At 34.6% G+C, this 21,604-nt stretch overlaps 3 protein-coding genes across 5 annotated transcripts; 2 read left to right on the top strand and 1 right to left on the bottom strand.

The window, feature by feature from the left end:
* Positions 1–7,981: 7,981 nt before the first annotated feature.
* LOC107908303 (chaperonin-like RBCX protein 1, chloroplastic) lies at positions 7,982–9,546 on the bottom strand. Its single transcript, XM_016835514.2, has 6 exons — positions 9,284–9,546; positions 8,946–9,037; positions 8,732–8,849; positions 8,586–8,602; positions 8,430–8,492; positions 7,982–8,336 (listed from the first exon to the last, which is right to left on the bottom strand). Exons 1-6 carry the CDS (start codon positions 9,432–9,434, stop codon positions 8,253–8,255), a joined length of 525 nt encoding a protein of 174 aa, XP_016691003.1. The 5' UTR covers positions 9,435–9,546; the 3' UTR covers positions 7,982–8,252.
* A 1,402-nt stretch (positions 9,547–10,948) lies between these two features.
* LOC107910043 (leucine--tRNA ligase, chloroplastic/mitochondrial) lies at positions 10,949–17,992 on the top strand. 3 transcript variants are annotated; one of them, XR_001687447.2, is made up of 21 exons: positions 10,949–11,487; positions 11,665–11,809; positions 11,907–11,963; positions 12,369–12,488; positions 12,589–12,693; positions 12,814–13,037; positions 13,123–13,189; positions 13,270–13,424; positions 13,571–13,835; positions 13,945–14,139; positions 14,248–14,327; positions 14,654–14,716; positions 14,878–14,959; positions 15,436–15,513; positions 15,581–15,682; positions 15,802–15,974; positions 16,063–16,240; positions 16,518–16,595; positions 17,105–17,236; positions 17,367–17,739; positions 17,836–17,992. XR_001687447.2 is itself a non-coding variant. In XM_016837781.2 (20 exons), exons 1-20 carry the CDS (start codon positions 11,102–11,104, stop codon positions 17,610–17,612), a joined length of 2,931 nt encoding a protein of 976 aa, XP_016693270.1. In that variant the 5' UTR covers positions 10,987–11,101; the 3' UTR covers positions 17,613–17,740. The 3 variants fall into 3 exon arrangements, 1 of the variants encoding a protein (XP_016693270.1); XR_001687446.2 differs by having other exon boundaries at positions 10,987–11,487; positions 17,367–17,733; XM_016837781.2 differs by lacking the exon at positions 17,836–17,992 and having other exon boundaries at positions 10,987–11,487; positions 17,367–17,740.
* A 162-nt stretch (positions 17,993–18,154) lies between these two features.
* Positions 18,155–21,592, top strand: LOC107910045 (glycosyltransferase BC10). Its single transcript, XM_016837784.2, has 10 exons — positions 18,155–18,808; positions 18,898–19,014; positions 19,102–19,202; positions 19,320–19,391; positions 19,540–19,621; positions 19,909–19,989; positions 20,405–20,446; positions 20,559–20,618; positions 20,738–20,884; positions 21,049–21,592. Exons 1-10 carry the CDS (start codon positions 18,530–18,532, stop codon positions 21,223–21,225), a joined length of 1,158 nt encoding a protein of 385 aa, XP_016693273.2. The 5' UTR covers positions 18,155–18,529; the 3' UTR covers positions 21,226–21,592.
* The last annotated feature ends 12 nt before the right edge of the window (positions 21,593–21,604 follow it).

Below are 21,604 nucleotides of genomic sequence, written 5' to 3'. Positions count from 1 at the left end.
GAAGCTCCTGGCTTGGTTGTTTCCAATACTGTCCACAGCAATAGTCAGTCTCCATCGTCTTCAACAGTTCCTCCTCATGATGAAGCTAGCTCTCGTTCTCTAGTTAGTGCTCCAGCTGTTGAAAGAATATGTGCTCCTTCTGTCAATGTGCATTCGATGCAAACTAGGGCCAAAAGTGGTATTTTTAAACCTCGAGTTTTTTCAGCTGAATTTCATGTTACCGAACCCCTTACAATTGATGAAGCCTTCTCTTCTAAGGATTGGACTCAAGCAGCGCAGCAAGAGTATGACGCGTTAATAAAGAACGATACCTGGGACTTGGTTCCTTTACCTGCCAACAGGAGAGCTGTGGGGTGCAAGTGGATATTCAAGCTGAAGCGACATTCGGATGGCTCGATTGCTCGATATAAGGGTCGCCTGGTGGTAAAAGGATACCTCCAGGAAGCTGGAATTGATTTCCATGACACCTTCAGCCCAGTTGTGAAGCCATCAACTATTCGTGTGGTTCTCGCCTTGGCAGTAAAATTTGGCTGGCAGTTAAGGCAGATTGATATAAATAATACATTCCTTAATGGAGATCTAATTGAAGAGATCTACATGGTTCAGCCTCCTGGTTTTGAGCAACAGCATGGGAGCCAAAAGCTGGTGTGTAGGTTGAAAAAGGCCTTGTATGGTCTTAAGCAGGCACCTCGAGCCTGGTTTTCCAAGTTGAAAGATTTTTTAATCTCTTCTCAATTTGTGTTGGCGAAATCCGATAGGTCGTTGTTTGTCAAGAAAACTGAGGGTGTGTTGCTGTATGTTTTGGTCTACGTTGATGACATAATTGTCACAGGGAGTCACCAACGTAGTATTGATGATTTTGTTCTTGCTCTTGATGATAAGTTCTCTTTGAAAGATTTGGGAGCTCTTAACTATTTTCTGGGCATTGAAGTGCTTCCTACTTCTTCAAATGGGTTGTTCTTGAGTCAACCGGATCTGTTGAAGAAAGCTAAAATGGACTGTGCGAAGGGATCTCCTATGCCCATGAATACTTCAACACGATTGTCTCAACATGAAGGGAGTGCCATTGATAATGAATCTGATTATAGGAGCATTGTAGGTGCTCTTCAGTATGTCTCCATAACTTGGCCTGACATCACATATGCTGTGAATAGAGTGTGCCAGTTCATGCATCGGCCACTTGATCAGCAATTTAAAGCAGTCAAGAGGATTCTTCGATATCTTCAAAATACTGTGGAGTATGGCCTGGATTTTACGACTTCTGCCAACTTAGATCTTGTGGGGTTTTCTGATTCAAACTGGGCAACTGATATAGATGATAGGAGGTCTACCTCAGGTTTCTGTGTATTGTTTGGCGGCAATCCGGTCTCCTGGGGGTCAAAGAAACAACAGGTGATCTCCCGATCAACTGCAGAGGCTGAGTATAGGGGTCTTGCTCATGCAGTGACAGAAGTTGTGTGGCTAGAATCTCTCTTATCTGAGTTGCATGTTGTTCCAGTCAAGAAAGCTGTTGTGTGGTGTGACAGCTCTGGGGCGGTTGCTGTCTCTGCCAATCCAGTGCTGCACTCAAAGTTCAAGCACGTACTATTGGATTTGTTCTTCGTGAGGGAAAAGGTGGCTGCTGGTAATTTGAGTGTGGGGCATGTTCCAGCACAAGATCAGATAGCAGACATCTTCACAAAACCCCTGTCTGCTCCCATGTTTACAAGGTTTAGGTCCAGACTCAAAGTTGTTTCTAAACACGGACCAACAGCGGAAGTCAAGTAGTTAGAGGCATATTGAGCTGTATAATAATAGTTAAAGTAGTTAACTGTTGTGATTAGTTGTTAGCAGGTTGTTGGCAACAGTTAGCAGTTACACGTGTTGGTTAGTCTTGACTTGTAAAACTCCTTAAATACTGGAAGCTGATAGTTCAGCAAATGATCTTTTTGTGAATAATAATTCGTTCATTCTTTCATGTGTGTTAGTTTCTATTAGTGTTAAACTGTGAACAAAAAATAGAATGAATTTCCATTTCTGTTATGCTTATTCCCTTTTGCTTTTGCATGCTGCCCCCCATCATCTTTGTCTTTCACTTTCCTTCAGCATATAACCTACCCAACAACAATCCAATTTTATTCCTCTCTTTTTTACCGCATATTCGATGTTGGGCCGTCGCAGTCTCGAGTAGTTCGGCATTTACTATGTTAAAAAGGTTTTAATTGATTTTTTATTTTTATTTTTGGATAGAGTTTTACTTTATTTATTTAAATTAAATTATTATTTTGGGAGTGATAAAAAAATTAATTTATATATATTTTTTGTTTATGGAGCCAAGTTCCTTCATCCTTGCATTAGAGGCACTAACCCATTAACTGTGCCATGAAAATATAAGCTGCTTTTTTTTTTTTTTTGCCATCTCTAGATATTTAAACTTACGTCATTATATATATGAATGCACTCTTATTAAAATTGATATCGATTAATCTAGTGGTACCACTTTTGATAAGAATATATTTTTTTTATGATGTAAGTGACGAAACTTTATAAGATTTAAAACCATAATTCTAAATTATATTTTCATGACACGAGGATTAAATTAAATTGCGACATAATTAAAAAAACACGCTAAAATTAATATTATGAAAATATGGAGGAAAATGAACCGCCACCCCCACATGGTTGCCATCCCCTGAGAGACCTAATAGTTTAGTGTCAGCAAAAATAAATGAAAATAAAGGATGGTTAATAGGCTGGCAGGAAGGAGGGACCTCCTCTCCATATAATTGCCTGCACTTGTTTGCTAATTAGAAGCCGACTCTGATCCATAGATTTACTACATTTTCTGGTTTTAAAATTCTGATAAAAAAAATAACTAATTTTGGGACAGCGTGAGTTGTTTATATTAGGGTCTGTTTGATTGCCAGTAAAATATTTTCCGTAAAATGATTTCGGGAAAATATTTTACTTTTCTGTAAAATGATTTACTGGAAAATATTTTCTGGTGTTTGATTGAATCTGTGTAAAATATTTTCGGCTGTTTGGTAGATTTCCTGGAAATATTTTTCGAAAAAATTGTTTTTACATATATTGATATATATTAATAAATTTTTATATTTTAAATTATTTTTACATATATTGCAATGATTTATTTATAATAATACTCAATTATTAAGCCACATATTAATCGTTATAAATTGAAAAAAATTAATATCAAATAAATTATTTGTAATTGTGTTAAAAAAACAAGTATTGAATAATTAAAAAAATAAGTTACTGGAAAATCGATAAATAGAAGCAATTTTCTACCCGAAATGAAGGAAGGAATGAAGGAGGCGATAGAGAGGAGAGAACGGAAAATGTCTTACGGAAATTGAAAGGGTAAGACATTTTCCCTAAAATGTAACCCATTTTCCCTTGTTTTGGAGTTCATTTTCCAAATGGAAAATGTTTTCCGCCAATCAAACGCTGGAAAAGTTGAAAATGATTTTCCGAAAAATCAATTCCTTCAATCAAACAAACCCTTAGTTTATTATATCTTGAAAAATGCTTTCCTAACCCTTGTATTTTCGGTTCATTCAACATATAAAAATGTAAACAATTATCTATAAAAATACATACTTTTAATTCAGAATATATTTTAATCACTTATGTTTGAAATATTATGTTTTAGTCACTTACATTCTCATTTTGTTACGATGTGATCATTCTACCATTAAACTTTGTTACCTCTCTAACTGCAATCCTATGTGGTAGTTTTTAACGGTAGAGTGACCACTTCGTAACAAAACGATAATGTAGGTGACTAAAACGTAACATTTCAAACATAAATAACTAAAATGCAATCTGGAATAAATAAAAATGACTATTTTTATAGTTTACCCTTTTACTTATTGTTTGATAGAAGGTTTTTTTAGTTTAAAATACAATTAAGTGAACAACAAGATTGACATTACCAAACAAGCATAAGAAGCTCAACTAGGAATCTTAATTTAGTTGGAAATGGAATTTATAAAGAAGCTGGAATTCTTGCTGTCTAATTTTAGAATAAGGCATAAAGTGAACCACCAAAATCACAAATTCCCTCAATTATTCCAGACGTGAATGGAATTAGCCAGGGACTTATTCAATTAAAATTTTTGGGCTATTTCCGATGAATTGAAGGTGTTAAGAGTTGGATTGTATTTTGCTTCCTCTACTAAAAAATAGGTAAACTAGTCTATGCACATTAGATTAACGAGCAAATTTGTCATTTCTATTAAAAATTCATCTATTTGTATTGTTAAAAATTAGTGTGATTGATGAAATAACCGGATAGTGCCACGTGTACCTCATGCTGATGTATAAGGACCAATTTTTAACGGTAGGAATGGATGGAATTTTTAACAAAATGACCGGTTTAGTCTTTAATCTAACATACATGAACTAATTTACTCATTTTTTTTAATGAAAGGAGTAAAATGCATTTTGACTCCTAATACGTACACTGACCTCTATGAGAATTTTACTGATAGATTGAGAATTTAATATGTGTACCATGAAATTAACTACACTGCAGATTTTATGAACCAATTCGAATTCTTTCATCTTTGGCATGGGGATAGAAAAAGGAGAGGAGAAAGAATTATAATGTTAAGAAATGGAGGAATCAAAGAATCCAACATGATTGACGAATATTTGCACTGTGTGGTTTGTCTTTTTCTTGAATTATAAGTAAGATTTATGGGATTACAAGTAAGACCACATGAGGGCCATACTATTATGAGGTAAACAAAGGCTGGCTATTGGATTATACTATAAGGTTGATCAAAAGTAGGTCAGAACTGATTAGGTTTATTGTGGAAGAAAGATTTAGGGTTGTCTGAATATTAATTTTTTTGAATGGAAAAAGCTATATATGTTCAACAATCTCCAGCTTTACCAGAAGAAAAATCTAAGCATTGTTATTACAGATATTTTATATATTCAAACTTTCATATTCTTTCCCATAATCATGCTTGATTATATTAAATCGAGCGTGGGAAGGAGATTTTCAAAAAAAAAAAAAAAATCTGAGCTAAGATATGCATCCAATACCTACTTTAGGGATATGCAATTTTATTTATCATATTTAAAAATTATTTTTTTATTTTATTTAGAGAAATTTATATATTGTTTGAAACATTAAGAACAAATTTAATATTTTTGTATTCAGACTTCTCATCCTTGGATGAAGCTAAACTTAGTTATAACAATTAAGTTATATAAGATGTTCGGGTAAGTAACGGTGGTGGTTCACATCGTGTGTGGTGTGGACTAGATTTGTCCATGGGTCGGGTCGGATTTGATCTTGACAAAATTTTAGGCCCATTTGATAGGCTTGGGTCAATGGGCCTAAAATTTTATCCAACCCTAGCCCGAATAAAAATGCTAAAACCCAGGCCTAACCCGGTCGTATTAATTTCTTATATTAATTTTTATATATTTTTTTAAAAATATAATACATGAAAAATACTAAAAACATTAAAATAAATGTTTCCCAATAAATTGAAAATAAATTTTAAAAAAATCTTTATACTTAAATAACAGTAATATAGGTGTAACTTAACAAACAAATACATCTAAAATAGTAGCAAAATTAACAATAAAATAAAAGTTATACAATATCCAAACAAAAACAACAAAATAATAGCAACATAATAGTGAAATAGCAACAAAATTGTGAGAAAACAACAATTTTTTTTCTTTTTGCAAATTTGGGTTGAGCCTGGGCCAAAAAGCCTTACCCAAGACTTAGCCTATTTAGAAAACAGACTTTAGTTTTTTACCCAAACCTTCACACTTTTCGGATGGGCCTTCAGCTCGGCCCTATCCGTGGACAAGTCTAGTGTGGAGAGCCACTAACATTTTCAACTTTGCATATCTCATTTTCATATATAATGATAATCAACAATTTCATTTCACTTTTGTCATTACCAAATTGATCATAGTGAAATTATGCCCGTATTAATCAATTATGAATCAAGAACGAATATACGGATTAATCTTGTAACACTATAAATAATTGTGCACAAGCCTCAAATAGGCAAAACTGCACCAATGCGTATAAAAACATTTCTTCCCCTAATACTCCAGTAATACATACAAGTGTCAAATATCAAGCGCTAATAGAATGCACACAAGTGTTAATCTTTATCCATCACAATAAACAAATCCTATGACATGTCAACTATACTCAAATTTTCAATATTGTTTAATAGGACTTTTATTATTATAACATATCGTAGAAACATCAAATACTATCAATTGCTATCATATATCATCAAGTTTCAATCATTTAACCATTGCATCAATATCAATTCAAAATAATATCATGAGTTTTCAAAATAAATAAACTTTATGACACGACAACTATATTCCGAATTATTTCCAACATTATTTAATAAAACATTTATTATTATAACATATTTTAGAAATATCAAACACTATCGATTGCTATCATATATCATCACATTTCAATCAGTTAATCATTAGATCAATATTGATACAAAAACAACATCATGCATTTTCATAAATTGCTAACATGCACTAAGCATAAATTTGCATAGCATCAATCATGCATTAAAAACACATGTAATCAACATCATCTCATTATCAATGATGTCTAAATTAGATTACTTAATCTATTATAATAAACGTTGATAATGGCGGTAAAATGATCGCAAAGCAATAAGAAAAGAAAAGAAAAAGAACACATAAATTTTACATGAAAACTCTTTCGGGAAAAAATCACGGGCAGAGGAAAATAAATTCATTGATATTGAAAACCGGATTATACAAGAGAAGTGTTGACTACATCTATTCAAAGGTTGAAAACCCTGTTCTAATCAAAGTTAAATAGAAGAATAATAGTTCTATATGAATTCAACTTATGCTGTATAGTCCGTACATCTCCGGTCGCAACCCTAGTAAAATTTTGTACTTAATGAGTCGCCCTCACAGATCCCCTTATTTTGTCACTGTATTTATTTCTTCAACAAGTGACGGGATTCAAATTACACAATCTCTAATATAATCGAATCTATATTATAAAATGGAGTTAAACTAGCACAAATCAAACCATCAATCTTTGATGATTCAATCATTTTCTTTACTTGCTAAAGAAATAAGGATTTGATCAAAGAAATCAAAAGAAAACTTTATTGTTTTGTTTTTCTTTTTAAAATTCCAACATGAGCAATCTGAAATCTTAAAGAGAAAACCAAATGTTTGATGGGAAGATCAAATTTTAAGTAGAAAACCAATCGTGTAAATGCTTTGAAAAAACCCGTACCCTCCAAACCAAATATTAAAATGGACCATTTACTATTAAGGGTTATGAAAAATTACAAATTAAAGATATCTCCTAATTACTAAAATTTTATTTTCTAATTTTCTCACATTAACCCTAATAATTTTGCTACTCTTATTATCTAATTCTCAATTCTCAATTTTAACTAATCAACCTCTCTAATTAATGAACCAGTGACCACTATTGTGTTCATTTTTAAAAACTTTTAATTTTAAGAAATTTGACCCAAGACATGTAAAGTGAAGGCATATGATTGATTTCTCCTCCCTTTTCTTAGAAAGATAAGAAATTAGAAGATATCTCTTGTCTCATGATTGTCTCTTTAGTAAAATACAAGTTAAGATATGATTTGGATGTATCCTCTTTTTCGAGCTTGATAAACATTAATGAGATTGAATTTAATATGATGACCGACTTTGATATAGCATCGTGACAATGCTTTCTCTGTGACGATGGATGTTCAGTAAAGTCTTTCATGAATTTTTACTTTGTCTTGCACATATCCCATCTTCCTACTACAATCTAGTTTCTAAACTTTATTGGACGTAAATAACTAAGCTTCGATTAAATAATTTGCTAGTGAAATATAGGGTTTTTAAGTGACTTTTAGAAATTTTTTTTTCCCCAATTTCGCCATAGCAATTGTATTGACGACGACAAGAAGTCACGAAATGGAAACACAAGCAGCAGGAAGGTTTTCCGGGGATTGATCAAAGAAATTAACCCCGCATCATGAAACTGTTCTAATTAACTTCTGAGTAATGCTTCTATCTATCTATATATGTACTATTATTTATATTTTCTATATGTTCTATACATATTTCAACACAATGAGGCTATATGGCACATGTAATGACTATCTTTCTCTCTCTCTCTCTATATGATGTATTGGATTATTACTAGTCGGAACAGCCGAAAGAGGCATCGGAAAGCTGGAGTCGGTTCACTTGCCGGTTTCTTTTTCAGTTACATGACTGGTTTCTTGAACATATTCCCTCATTAGTTTTGTGTTGGATTCATCCACCATCTGCATCCCAAAAACAAGAATCATTTCTACATATAAAATATTCAAGGATTAACCAAAGGTGAAACTAAAAAAAAAAGAAAGAGATTTCCTGACCTTGAAAACTAAACGCTTCAAGTTGTCCCACTCGAAATCACGTTTGCAATATGCAGATCTAACCTGTAAAAACATAAACCAGGCTTTTGCGTATTAGATTTTAGCATTAAAATGTTTATAAAAAGATGGAGAAAATAATATCCCATTTTTTCTGACCTCTAAGATGCGGAGGGCTGTCATGTAGATGTGGTGCCAAACGGAAATTCCAATGAAATTCATAAGAAAAATTGAATGTACAATAATCAATGTTCATCACCAAAACTATGTATGGAATGGAGTAAATAATAAAGGTATTAATATACCTAGAGTTTTATGCCTTGAAGATTCCCTCATCAAGCTGGCACAGAACTTGTCCCCATCATTCAACGAGTGGGTATTCAGGAACTCCATCAAATCCTTGTAAGCTTCAGGGTTATAGCTCTGTTCTCACAAACCTTCTAAATTAATATATACATATACATGCATGATTTACGTTGAGTAACCCTAATACAAGAGCAATATGATGGCGAAGAGGACCTGAAGTTGAGCACTGACTATCTTAACAGTTATGTAATTGAAGAAACCGTGGAGGTTTTTGGCTGCCTTGGCCTCTGGTGATGCCCCATTACCTGCAGAAACAAGAAAACAAAGAACAACTCTCATCTTCATTGAGTTGAAAAGGAAAAACTCATGCAACCATGCATGATAAGACCGAGGCATTGCTGGAGATTTATTGATAAGAAAATAAAGTTTTTTCTTTTTCTTTTTATCTTCGTTTAAAGATCCGACTGACTCGTGTTCAAATTTAATTAAGGTTTAATATAATTATTGGATACCATAAGTGTCTTAGAAAAAAGAGCGAAGGAAATGCTTACCAGGGACATACATCTTATGGCAGTTTAATGGAGTAGCATGGGAGGTTCTTTGGTTCAATGGGGAAGAAGGTGGAAAACCCACATTACTTTTGAATGGTTTAGAAGGGAGAAAGGAGGGTTGAGTTAGGGGAAGAAGCGCAAGGCTCGCCATTGATGATTGATAGATAGAGTTTAGAAAGCTTGAATATTTTGGATAAGCTCTTTGTTTTATAACAACTTGGAATCTGAACTCAAATATGAAATATCTCTGCTTCACCTCATAAATATCTGCCTACCTACACGTGGAAAGTACATTTTCAAGTAGAAAGTAGAGTTTGGCCACTAGTTTGTTATCCAATCAAATAAAAAGATTGTATTATACGTAAATTGTTTTTAAATTAAGTTGTACTTATAGCGTTTAAATTTAGGGTTTAATATTATTAATTAGTTTAAATAGTTTATCTTTTAATTAAGATGTTGAGGTGAGTTTTTTCATAAAAATAATAATTTTAATATATATTGGGTTGGAAATGTGTTTTTAAGAGAAATTCATGTAATTATTTTAATCAAGTATATTAATTATTTAGATTAATTAATATTATTGTATAAGAAGAAAACCAAATTACGTCAAATTAAAATATAAAGACTAAAGCTCAAATGTGAGCATGATAAAGAGATCAAAACTGTAATTTTATCATATCTTATAATGACTAAAAAGAATAAAAAATATCCATAATATTAATTAGTTCAAATAATTAGCACACTTAATAATCATGCCAAAATAATTTAATAATATATTATAATAATTAAATAATAAATTTAAGGACCAAAAATGAAATTTAACAATTTCTCAATGGTGTAAAAAAATGATGGACTGATGATCTTAGAGCTTTCCTTTTATAAATTATAATTTTTATTAAAATTTTAAATATAAAGAAGTTAAGATACTTTTACTATAATATATTTAATTTTTATATAATATAAACGGTATATAAAAAGTAAAAATTAAATTATAAATTTAAATATTTTTAATGGATTCAAATTTTAACTATTCAAGCTTTAGCTCGAATTATTTAAAGTCTAAATTTTTACTTCACTCCATTTTAAACCCTTTCAAATGTCAATTGAACATTCAAATTTAGATGAAAAACTCAATCCGTAAATAAAATTAACTTTCCAAATATATAAGGATAAATATCAAAATTATATATAAATTTTGTTTTAATATGCAATATGATACATGAATTTTGATTTAATACAATTATATACATGAAACTTGAATTATAGTTTATATGTATACATGAAAATTTGATTTTGATTCAATTGTACACATTCAAAAAATGAATACATACATTTAATTTCATATTTGTCCAATATATTTGTTTGTGTATGAAATATATCAACATAAAATGATGTTAATTTGATAATGTTGTCAATGATTTGTGAAAATTGAATCAAATAAAATTTTATGTATAAAATTATACAAAATCAAAGTTTACGTATAATATTACACTTTGAATCAAAATTCATGTATAGTTTCCATATTTTTTTCCTAAGTGTTATATTGAGATATTCCCTTTTTATATATTCTATACGGTTCTAATTTTGCACGAATTCGAACTGTGATACCTCTACTCCATATCCAATATTGTATAAGAAAAAACCAGTTGGGCCCAGAAATTTCTTAGAAAGGCAAATATCAGGGCCCAAGTTAGAAACAACCAATCAGTTAGTTTATCCCCAACATTATCCCCATTCTGTTTCCTCTGCAACCTCTTCTCGCTCTTTCATAGCTACGTCTTTCTTCTCTTCTTTGAGCCTTAATTTCATGACCAGAAAATGAATTTAACCCATACTAAACTCCAACCATTTCCTCACTCTCCTCCTCTCACTCATCCTACGTTTCTCTTTTCAAGCAGAAGTCTTCTTCCATTCCCAAGAAATTTGAAACCTGCCCACGTTAGTCCTTCGTTTCTGTATAAAAAGCATACTCTTTTACGTTATGGTTGTTTCGGAGTTAGCAGGAGTAGAACCAGGAGCTCCATAAGTGAAGTTGAAGAGGAGCAAAAACAGAAGCCAGTGCTTGTGAAAAGGGCATATCCGTTTGATGAAATTGAGCCCAAATGGCAGCGTTATTGGGAACAAAATCGAACCTTTCGTACACCTAATGATGTTGATACTTCTAAACCTAAATTTTATGTCCTTGACATGTTCCCTTATCCCAGGTCCATTTCTCTATTTTTAATGGTTGTATTTTCATTGCTTGGAGTTCCACTGATAAATATGTAGGAACTGGATAGTTCAGGGAGTTGCATTCCCCTTGAGGCCTGAGGGGTCTTTTTTTTCTTCTTCTTCTTTTTAGTGAGTTGTTTTGAATGAAGGTTTGTGTTAAATGTTTGCAGTGGAGCTGGATTGCATGTTGGGCACCCACTGGGATATACGGCCACAGACGTTCTTGCTAGGTTCAAACGAATGCAAGGTTACAATGTGTTGCATCCAATGGGATGGGATGCTTTTGGATTGCCTGCTGAGCAATATGCAATTGAGGTTTGTGTTGAAATCGTTGATTAGGTAATTCTCATTATTGTGCAATGCCATGATTCTGTTTTTAATTTATTAATTGCTTTCATAATGTGGTTGGCAGACTGGAACTCACCCAAAGCTCACAACATTGAGGAACATTAATCGCTTCCGCTCCCAGGTTATTACTCTTTGTTATGCTTGGAGATCAAATTTATGTGAAATGTATATGATGAATTGTTGATGGTAGAGATTTTAGAAGTTACATCTTACTGTCTTGCATATTTCTCATGTTTATTACCAATCAATTATATATAGAGACAGTATTTGATTCTGTGTTTATTTAGAGAAAAAGAATGAAAATATATGGTCAACGTCCTCCACTTTCAAAGAGGCAAAGAGTTGTAAGTGTAACCCATTTAGTTGGTCATTATGAGAAAGCTTCTTTCTCAGAAGCTTTTATTGTTTTCTTTATGTATAGCTTCTTAAGTCCGCCAATTTCTGGTCATCTTGGCAGTTGGTTTGATAGCTCTGCTCATCTTTGTGATTAGCTTGAATAGCCTCTTACCCGATCATTTACTTGCAGCTTAAATCATTGGGTTTCTCATATGACTGGGACCGTGAAATATCCACCATAGAACCTGAGTACTATAAATGGACCCAGTGGATCTTTCTTCAATTGTTAAAGAGAGGATTGGCCTACCAGGTCTGGCTTATGACTAGTTTCGAGTTCATTATTCCTATTATTATTTTAGTACATTCCCAATCAGTACTCAATCTGATGGTTGATCTAAATCTAAGCTCAGGCTGAAGTACCGGTTAATTGGTGTCCAGCTCTTGGTACTGTTCTTGCAAATGAGGAGGTCGTGGATGGTGTCAGTGAGCGTGGGGGTCATCCTGTTATCAGAAAGGTATGTTAGTTTCATTATTTCTGCTCTGTGTCTCTAGTTTTCTAAGTTTAGAGACTTCTCTTATTCCCAGTTTTTGTGAATGTTTAATATTTTACAGTGTCATTGTTTATTACCAAGCAGCCAATGCGGCAATGGATGCTGAAGATTACTGCTTATGCCGATCGTCTGCTTGAAGATTTAGATGAACTTGACTGGCCTGAAAGTATCAAAGAAATGCAAAGGAACTGGATTGGGAGGTCAGAGGGTGCTGAAGTTGAATTTTGTGTTCTTGACAGTGATGGAATGGAAACAGACATGAAAATTACGGTCTATACTACCAGGCCAGATACCATATTTGGTGCAACGTATTTCCTTGTCCCCTGTTCTTAGGTGTCTTTATTTCAATATAATAGTTGAAGAATTTTATCCTCACCGGTTATTTGTATGCAGGTATTTAGTCGTGGCACCGGAGTATACCCTTTTGTCATCAATAGTATCTACAGAGCAGAGGGAAAGTGTATGTTACTATTTCCTTTCTAACCTACCATTTTTTTTAGTAATATCAGTAACTTGAGGACAATGAATCTTACAATTCAGGTGGAGGGATATCAAGACATTGCCTCTAGAAAGAGTGATCTTGAAAGGACTGAACTTCAGAAGGAGAAAACAGGAGTCTTCAGTGGTTGCTATGCCAAAAATCCGACAAGTGGGGAACCAATTCCAATATGGGTTGCAGATTATGTGTTGGGGGGGTGTGTTTGACTTGATTCTCCATTTGTATTTGTTATGAATTGGTGACGCATTTATGCTGCCCATTTGTCTGTTTTCTCTAGAATAAAATCTGATATGGACAATTTTTACCAATTCACAAGAAAAAAACAAAATTTTATTTGTGCAGTTACGGAACTGGAGCAATTATGGCTGTCCCTGCACATGATGCTCGTGACCATGAGTTTGCCTCAAAGTTTAATATTCCAATCAAATGGGTTGTGACACCCAATAATGGAAGTTGTGTTGAATCTGGGAAGGCTTATTCAGGAGAAGGCATCATTGTTAATTCTTCAAATTTGAAGGTGGGCCTTGACATCAATGGCTTGTCAAGCAAAGAAGCAGCTTACAAAGTTATTGAGTGGGCAGAGAAAGTTGGGAAGGGGAAGAAAAAGGTTACTTTTCTTGGTTACCTGAAACATTTTGTCAGTGAAAGGGATGGATATGACCATAATCATGTATATTTCTGTCATTGTTCGCTTAAGTAGTTGTTTTATCTATTAGGTGAACTACAAGTTGAGGGACTGGCTTTTTGCTCGGCAACGATATTGGGGGGAACCTATCCCAGTCATCTTCTTAGAAGATAGTGGTGAGAGCCTTCCAGTTCTTGAATCTGAACTGCCCCTTACCCTTCCTGAATTGGATGATTTTACTCCAAGTGGAACAGGGGAACCACCACTGTCCAAAGCTGTGTCTTGGGTACAATCTTAGCCCTTGCTTCTTTTATTATTTCATTCACCTATCCTCGTACTTATGCAAATGATATGGTTAATCATGCATTAATTTTGATCCCTTAATCTATCTCAGATCAAAACCATAGATCCTTCATCTGGGAAACCTGCCACGAGAGAAACAAACACGATGCCACAATGGGCTGGCTCTTGCTGGTAAAGCACCTTTAATTACCTTCCGTAGTTTAATTCTATCATTAAACATCTCTTCAGTAGTTGCTTCTTCTACCCTTTTTTCTTTCTTCTTAGAAATGCCTTGGATGCTTCATAAGGAAGATGTAAGATAATGAAATAGGGATATCTTCTTGAAAGATAAAGGTCATCTAAAAAATTGTGGAATATGAAACTGAAAGTTGGGAATCTCTATTGATATATAAGAGAATGCTTGCTGATTCATGTTGGCTTGATGGAGAAATCAGTGTAGTCTTTTATTGATATTCTGGTAGAATGTTGTTGTCTCATACTTTTCCATCTTTGTTCAGGTACTATTTGAGATTTATGGACCCCAAAAACTCCAATGAATTAGTTGATAAGGAAAAAGAAAAGTAAGGGCATCTTTTCATCATTTGACATGAATTCTCTAAGTTTTCTCTCTATAACAAAATTTATTTTTGTCGTCAGGTTTTCATGAAGGAACTAAGAAAGCTTTTCTGTGCATTTTATTGCCTTGTTTCTTTGCTTTCCTTAATTATATCTCTACATCTAGGTATTGGAGCCCAGTTGATGTCTATGTTGGTGGTGCTGAGCATGCTGTTCTCCATTTACTTTATTCAAGGTTCTGGCACAAGGTAAGTCTGGATTTTATCGTTTATGAAAATATGCACGTATGGTTTCCAAAGTGATAGAAAAGGGCCACTTCACATGTAGAACTGTTTATAGAACATGATTGAACATTCTTTTTGTTTTATTTTCTATTGAATGATGCTATCTTGGATGAAAAACAAGTCTGCCTTCTTAAATATTTTACACAGGATTGCTACTAAAGTATTTATGTTTTGGGCTAATATAGGACCAAATTTAACATATTTAGAGCCTCAACATAAAAGATCAGTTGTCTTTCTGCTACTATTCTCATATTCAACCAGGGCAATGCTGTTCTTATGACTGCAAGGTTCTGTAGAGATACAGAGGGACATGCAGTCCTAACTTGATTGTGTGCTGCCTAAGAGCGAGAACAAACTGTTTGGTTTTCTTTTTGGAAATCAAAACTGTCTAATTTTTTTTCTACACATTGCTGATACGGCTTTCTGATTCTATATTTCAGGTTCTATATGACATTGGTGTTGTATCAACCAAAGAGCCTTTCAAATGTGTCATAAACCAGGGGATTATTCTTGGGGAAGTAAGACTTTCTTGTACATAGTAAAGTGATAATACAATCGAAGCTTTTCTTATGCTTGGAGTGGCAGGTTCAATATACGGCTTGCAAAGACACATATGGAAACTATATATCTGCAGACTCTGCTGATGACTTAGGTGAATACCTTCAAGAAATCATTCCAGAGGAAAGAGTAAGTTTTTCAACATGTTTTGATATGGTTCCGTTTCCTTTGTTGTTCACTTGCTGTACTGAATATGAGCCTATAAATTCTGGCAGTCATCTTGTTATATTCTGTGATTCCCTTTGTAGGTTGTGAAGTCTGGGGAGTTTTTTGTGTTGAAAGACAACCCAAACATTCGTTTGATTGCACGTGCTCATAAAATGAGTAAAAGTAGGGGAAATGTTGTCAATCCTGATGATGTCGTTTCTGAATATGGTGCAGATTCTCTTCGATTATATGAAATGTTCATGGGACCATTTCGGTAACATTTGTTTGGATTTATTTTAGTATTTTGTCATCATTTAGAATGAGGGAACCCAACAAAGATGCTTATTGCATTTTGCTTGTAGAGACTCAAAAACATGGAATACTAGTGGCATTGAAGGGGTCCATCGATTTTTGGGACGAACTTGGAGGCTGATCGTTGGCTCACCCTTACATCATGGTGCATTCAGGGATGGAACATTGGTTACTGATGAGGAACCTACTACGGAACAGCTTCGCACTCTCCATAAATGCATAGCTAAGGTCATGTTCTACACTCTTTTGACGGCAATGTTGCATTATCTGCAAAGAAGTATACACTTCCTACAGGATTATAGTCTTTATAGATGGTTTATAATGACCAATTTATTATGCCTTTATGTTAAATAACCCAGGAATTTCTCCTGATCAGATAATATTTTATCAGTGTGATCCGGAAGGAATTTCATCAATTTAGCCATTTATGAGTGCACAACTAACAAGAATATTGAAACCTAAGATCCTTGGTAGCTTTCTGAGAGAAGATTAAATTTTTAATCAGGTGACAGAGGAAACCGAAGGGACAAGGTTCAACACTGGAATTTCTGCAATGATGGAGTTCATTAATGCAGCATATAAGGTTTTATTCATTGAGCAAATGAAGCTCGACCTTTTTTTGGTCTTTTTCTCTTTTGCTATTACAGGCAGATCTTTATACTGATTTTGGTATACATAGAATAAGAATAAATAACATGAATACTTTCCTCTTCTTGATGTTTTTATATGTATTTTTTTAAGGAATAGTACTTCCTTGGCTTTGAATTACCTTGTGATGTTGTGGGGGTAGTTGGTGTTAAAAGTACTGTGTGCATATCAGGTCTGAAGCAAAGTTGAATATGCTTGTGATCTACCTACATAAGTTGTTTATCTGCTAATCTGCAAAGGCCCACACTTATGCACCATCCTTGGGAAGATTTTATTTTGGGGCAATTGCCTTCAGTCATTTTAACATTTTTTTAGTTAGGTCCTGTTAAATCACTTTTCGTGTGATGTCTACGAGAATGCCACCTCCATATTCTTCAGTTTTCTGTTTGATGCTTGTGTTTGTGTATTTGTGATCTGATTTCTTCTTTCAATTCATGCCATCAGTGGGATAAGCAGCCAAAAGCAATTATTGAAGCATTTGTCTTGTTGCTTTCACCTTATGCACCTCACATGGCTGAGGAGCTTTGGTCTCGCCTTGGTCATCCAGATTCAATAGCATACAAGGCCTTCCCTAAGGTATAATTTCTGTTCAAATTTATATTTACATAATTTTACTACTCGTATTTGTAGAATCACCTGCTACAGGACAGGGGGGAAGGGGTTTGGCGATGTGATTACCTCAATCTTATTCATACTCCGATGACAGGCTGATCCTGCATACTTGAAGGAATCAACCGTCGTACTACCTGTCCAGATAAATGGCAAGACTAGAGGTACAATTCAGGTCGAAAAAGGATGTTCAGAGGAGGATGCATTTACATTAGCTTCACAAGACGAGAAACTCTCAAAATATCTCAATGGGAAACCGATCAAAAAGAGAATCTTTGTTCCTGGAAAGATCTTAAACGTTATATTGGATCGTCAAAACGTCAAGGCAGGAAGCATCCAATAATTTTCGTGCACCGGCATTTATATATGTGCCCCACATTTTTAAATGCAGAGATCCCAAACAGTTTTGAGTACAGCATCCTTGCATCCACGTTGCAAATGCAAACTAGTGCATATATTAAAGAGTACAGGTTCTAACATTTCAAGTTTTAAATCATACAAACATATTTGACAAGCTTTGAACATTAAAACAGCTGTTTTTTTTTTCCTTTTTTTTCTTTTTACAGGAACAAGACAGCTCCCTACAGGATTGGTCTTTGGATCTTTGGCTTTAGGGTTTAGGCATCCGTTAAATTGGAATTACATGTTTATATATAGAAGATGATACTTGTTGTAACATTTTAAAGCCAATATATAAATCTCTCATGATCTTGGTGTGCAAAATTGCAAAATCCGAAGATTCCTTTGTCTCTGAATCTGTAACTTAAAGATTTTAATTTTATCCGTCACCCAAAACCCAACAACTTGATGGCATTGGTTCATGTTATACATTAACTTACCTTTGAAGGAAAATGGGCTAACAACCATGAGCCCAACATATTTTAATGGCGGTGGCCGGTGGCGTCGGTAAGTGGGAAAATGAAATTAATAAACCAACCCAAAACGATAATTTCGGAGTTGACGTGGGCGAGACAATAGATTGGAATAATCCCGACCCAACGCAACCTAATAACCGACGCACACAGTAATTCTTAATTTTTTAATTTTAAAATGCTCTGTCTCTGTCTCTCTCTAGCTGTAGCTATGGGTATAAAAACCCTTCACTGTGAACACGTTTGTCTTCTCTTTCCTGTCCTTGTTTTCTTGAAACTTGTTGATTGATGATTGGATTATTTATGCTAATTAATGATATAATTTATGAAGATGCTGATAAAAGGCTTGATCTTAAGTAGGCAGTGATCGGTTGCCGCCGGAAGAAGCATGACGAAGAAAGCTGCTGCCGTCTCTCCGGTACTAGTGCGCCATGTTATCTGGTTAGGCTGGAAACTCGTTGTCTTCCTATCCTTCGCTCTTTGCTTCATCGCTCTCCTCCGCCTCCATTTCTACCCCGACATCTCTTCTCCTACTAACTCTCTCTCTCGTACCCGTTGGAGATCTCGTATTCCTCGCTATAACTTTGATGGTCCCCCTAAGATCGCTTTTCTCTTCCTGGCCCGCCTCAACCTCCCTCTCGATTTTCTCTGGGGTAGCTTTTTCGAGGTTCGTTACCCTCTTTTACTCCCCCCCCCCCGAAAACCCCTCTGCCTTTTTCAAAATTCAGCTAATTTTGATGTGGGACTTCCTTACAGAACGCTGACGCAGCCAATTTCTCCATTTATATACACTCCGCCCCTGGCTTCGTCTTCGACGAGACGACTTATCGATCGCATTTCTTTTATAACCGGCAATTGACTGATAGCATTCAGGTGATTACTCGTTAAAAGATTTAAACTTTTAAAAAAAAAAAAGCTCAATAAAGAAGGGTATGGGTGACCTCATATTTTTTGTTGCAGGTAGCATGGGGAGAATCAAGTATGATAGAAGCTGAAAGATTGTTACTTGCAACTGCTCTACAGGATCCTGCGAATCAAAGATTTGTTCTTCTCTCTGACAGGTCTGGACTTTTTAACTAATTACCTTGATGGGTATTTTTGTTTATATTATAATTAATTAAATGAAGGGTTTTTTTTTTCTTTTTTTTTTTATAGCAAGTTGTTTTATCTTTGTGCAGTTGTGTTCCTCTATACAACTTCAGCTATATCTATAGATATCTTATGGCTTCTTCTAGGAGTTTCGTGGACAGGTAGATGGCGGGCCTTTTTCATTCTTGAGGTGCCAAGCATTGATTCATTGATTTTCCTTTGTATTTTGTACATCTGGGTAAAGAAATTTGTATTAGTTTTAAACAAGTCCTTGTTTTGATTTGAAGAAATGAAAATATTGTTTTGCAGCTTTCTTGATTTAAAGGATGGGCGTTACCACCCAAAAATGGCTCCGGTAGTACCAAGGGACAAGTGGCGAAAAGGATCTCAGGTTATTTATTGGGAATGTTGATGAATTGACTGCAGATCTCGAATTCATAGAACTTCATAATAGCTTTAACAAGAACATCCTAATACAGTCTAATTCCTTGTGCGAACCTAACTGGCTTTAATGTTGATAATTGCTGTTGTATAAAGTGTCCTTTGCTTCCTGTCCTGACTGCAAATCCAACTGATTTCAGTAGCCAAATGGATGGATTGTTCATGTTTCAGTCATAATTATGTGCATTTCTACGAGCTTCAGTACACAATTGAATTTAAATTGCCTTGGATTTGCAGTGGATCTCTTTGATAAGGAGCCATGCTGAAGTCGTTGTAGATGATGAGGTTGTTCTTCCAGTTTTTAAGAAATTCTGCAAGGTATGCAATTTATTATATCATGTGTTTACTTTCAATTTGATTTCTCTTTTTGTTATTGTGAAATATTTGTGACCTCGAATTTTATCTTCATAGAGCTCTTTTCCCCCTTTCTTTGGCTTACTGCTTTACTGCATAAATGTTACATAGTATTCTGGTCTTCTTTTGGTGTAATCCTAAACTCTTTTTGGTGACATCCTCTTTTGATTTGATTTACTAAAGTAAAAAGTATGCTCTGAAATGTTTATCAAATATGCTAAGTCTAGTATAAATTGAAAACTATATTCTAAACTAGTCAATAGGACAACTGTTTGATGCCATGCACGACTCTCCAACGATATTTTTTTAAGTTCTGTTAGCACATGCTGGATCATATGGAACTGCAATCTGAAATTTAAATTTTCTTCTTGGTTTGCAGCGACGCCCTGCTGTGGACACCAGTAAAGGAAAGCTGAATCTTGTAAGCGAGTTCAATCCCCAAATGAATGCAATTAGGCTGACTGATTGGGGTATTGTGATCAAGAATATATTTCCGTTTTTATGTGATTGATGACTTCTTTTTGATTGGGCAGAAACTTCAAAAGCAACACAATTGTATCCCAGATGAACATTATGTGCCAACGTTGATTGCTGTAAGTAAAGAATCAATATAAATTGGTCTCTTTGGTCGTATATATAGCTTTCTGATTTTGTTACATTCGGAATCACATTTTCTAATTGTTCCAAGTGTTTTCTTTTTCTTTCTTGTCAGATGAGTGAGCTCGAAGGTGACATAGAACGAAGAACACTGACCTATACACTGTGGAATCAATCTGCTACGAAAATGGATAACAAAGCTTGGCATCCTGTAACATTCAACTATGCAGATGCAAGCCCTAAACGACTCAAAGAAATAAAGGTTTGTCATTTTGCCTCATTTCTACTGCTTGTTGGACAACTTATTTTTTGCATTGGCCTGATATCTTTCTTCAAATGAATTCCTCTACTTTGGCCAAAGAAACTTTTAACAGTCTTAGTGCTGTATTGAACATATTTTTGACCGTGTTTTGCTTATTTGAACAGGATATAAACCATGTACACTACGAGAGCGAAGCCCGGACGGAGTGGTGTCAAACTAACTCTACATTTGTTCCCTGCTTTTTATTTGCAAGGAAGTTTTCGCGAGGAGCTGCCATGCGCCTCTTGAGCGAGGGGGTGGTTGGCCCCTTCGACGCCTCCTCGTTATTAGGCAATTCTTAGAGACTGCCAATTGCAATTTCTCGCACCACCTAACTCTCAGCTCATCCGCTTGTAAGAACAATTAGGGTGGCAAGCAGAATGCCTGCTAAAAGTTTTGCTGATGTACAACACTACCGTATACGCAGAGTAGCTTTTAGTTTCAAAACAGAATTTCAAGAGTCATATAAAAGAGTTGGAAGATCAAACATAGTACAGGAGTTGGGTACCACCATTGCTATTGGTGTCCCTAATTAAATGACGAGAAAAGTCTGATTGGTCGTATATGTTTACTGGCTAGGAAAAGCTCGACAATTTTATTACATTCTGTATCATTATTTTAGTGTAATAACTTCATAATTACAATAATTATTTATAGTCATTACAATGATCATTTGGCCTA

Source organism: Gossypium hirsutum, chromosome D06 (genome assembly GCF_007990345.1).
Source record: "Gossypium hirsutum isolate 1008001.06 chromosome D06, Gossypium_hirsutum_v2.1, whole genome shotgun sequence".
NCBI classification, from domain to species: domain Eukaryota; kingdom Viridiplantae; phylum Streptophyta; class Magnoliopsida; order Malvales; family Malvaceae; genus Gossypium; species Gossypium hirsutum.
Note: the sequence above shows the minus strand (reverse complement) of the source record. Positions and strands in the feature narration are given on the sequence as shown.

What these genes read in the sequence shown, in the direction of transcription:
- LOC107908303 (XM_016835514.2), bottom strand. Translation starts at nt 9,434, where the DNA reads ATGGCGAGCCTTGCGCTTCTTCCCCTAACTCAACCCTCCTTTCTCCCT. An exon ending in CCATAAGATGTATGTCCCTG is followed by an intron (nt 9,038 to 9,283) that starts GTAAGCATTTCC and finishes TTGTTTCTGCAG; the next exon opens with GTAATGGGGCATCACCAGAG. An exon ending in TGAAGCGTTTAGTTTTCAAG is followed by an intron (nt 8,337 to 8,429) that starts GTCAGGAAATCT and finishes TTTGGGATGCAG; the next exon opens with ATGGTGGATGAATCCAACAC.
- LOC107910043 (XM_016837781.2), top strand. Translation starts at nt 11,102, where the DNA reads ATGAATTTAACCCATACTAAACTCCAACCATTTCCTCACTCTCCTCCT. An exon ending in GACATGTTCCCTTATCCCAG is followed by an intron (nt 11,488 to 11,664) that starts GTCCATTTCTCT and finishes AAATGTTTGCAG; the next exon opens with TGGAGCTGGATTGCATGTTG. An exon ending in AGGGGATTATTCTTGGGGAA is followed by an intron (nt 15,514 to 15,580) that starts GTAAGACTTTCT and finishes TTGGAGTGGCAG; the next exon opens with GTTCAATATACGGCTTGCAA.
- LOC107910045 (XM_016837784.2), top strand. Translation starts at nt 18,530, where the DNA reads ATGACGAAGAAAGCTGCTGCCGTCTCTCCGGTACTAGTGCGCCATGTT. An exon ending in AGTGGCGAAAAGGATCTCAG is followed by an intron (nt 19,622 to 19,908) that starts GTTATTTATTGG and finishes TTGGATTTGCAG; the next exon opens with TGGATCTCTTTGATAAGGAG. An exon ending in AACGACTCAAAGAAATAAAG is followed by an intron (nt 20,885 to 21,048) that starts GTTTGTCATTTT and finishes TTATTTGAACAG; the next exon opens with GATATAAACCATGTACACTA.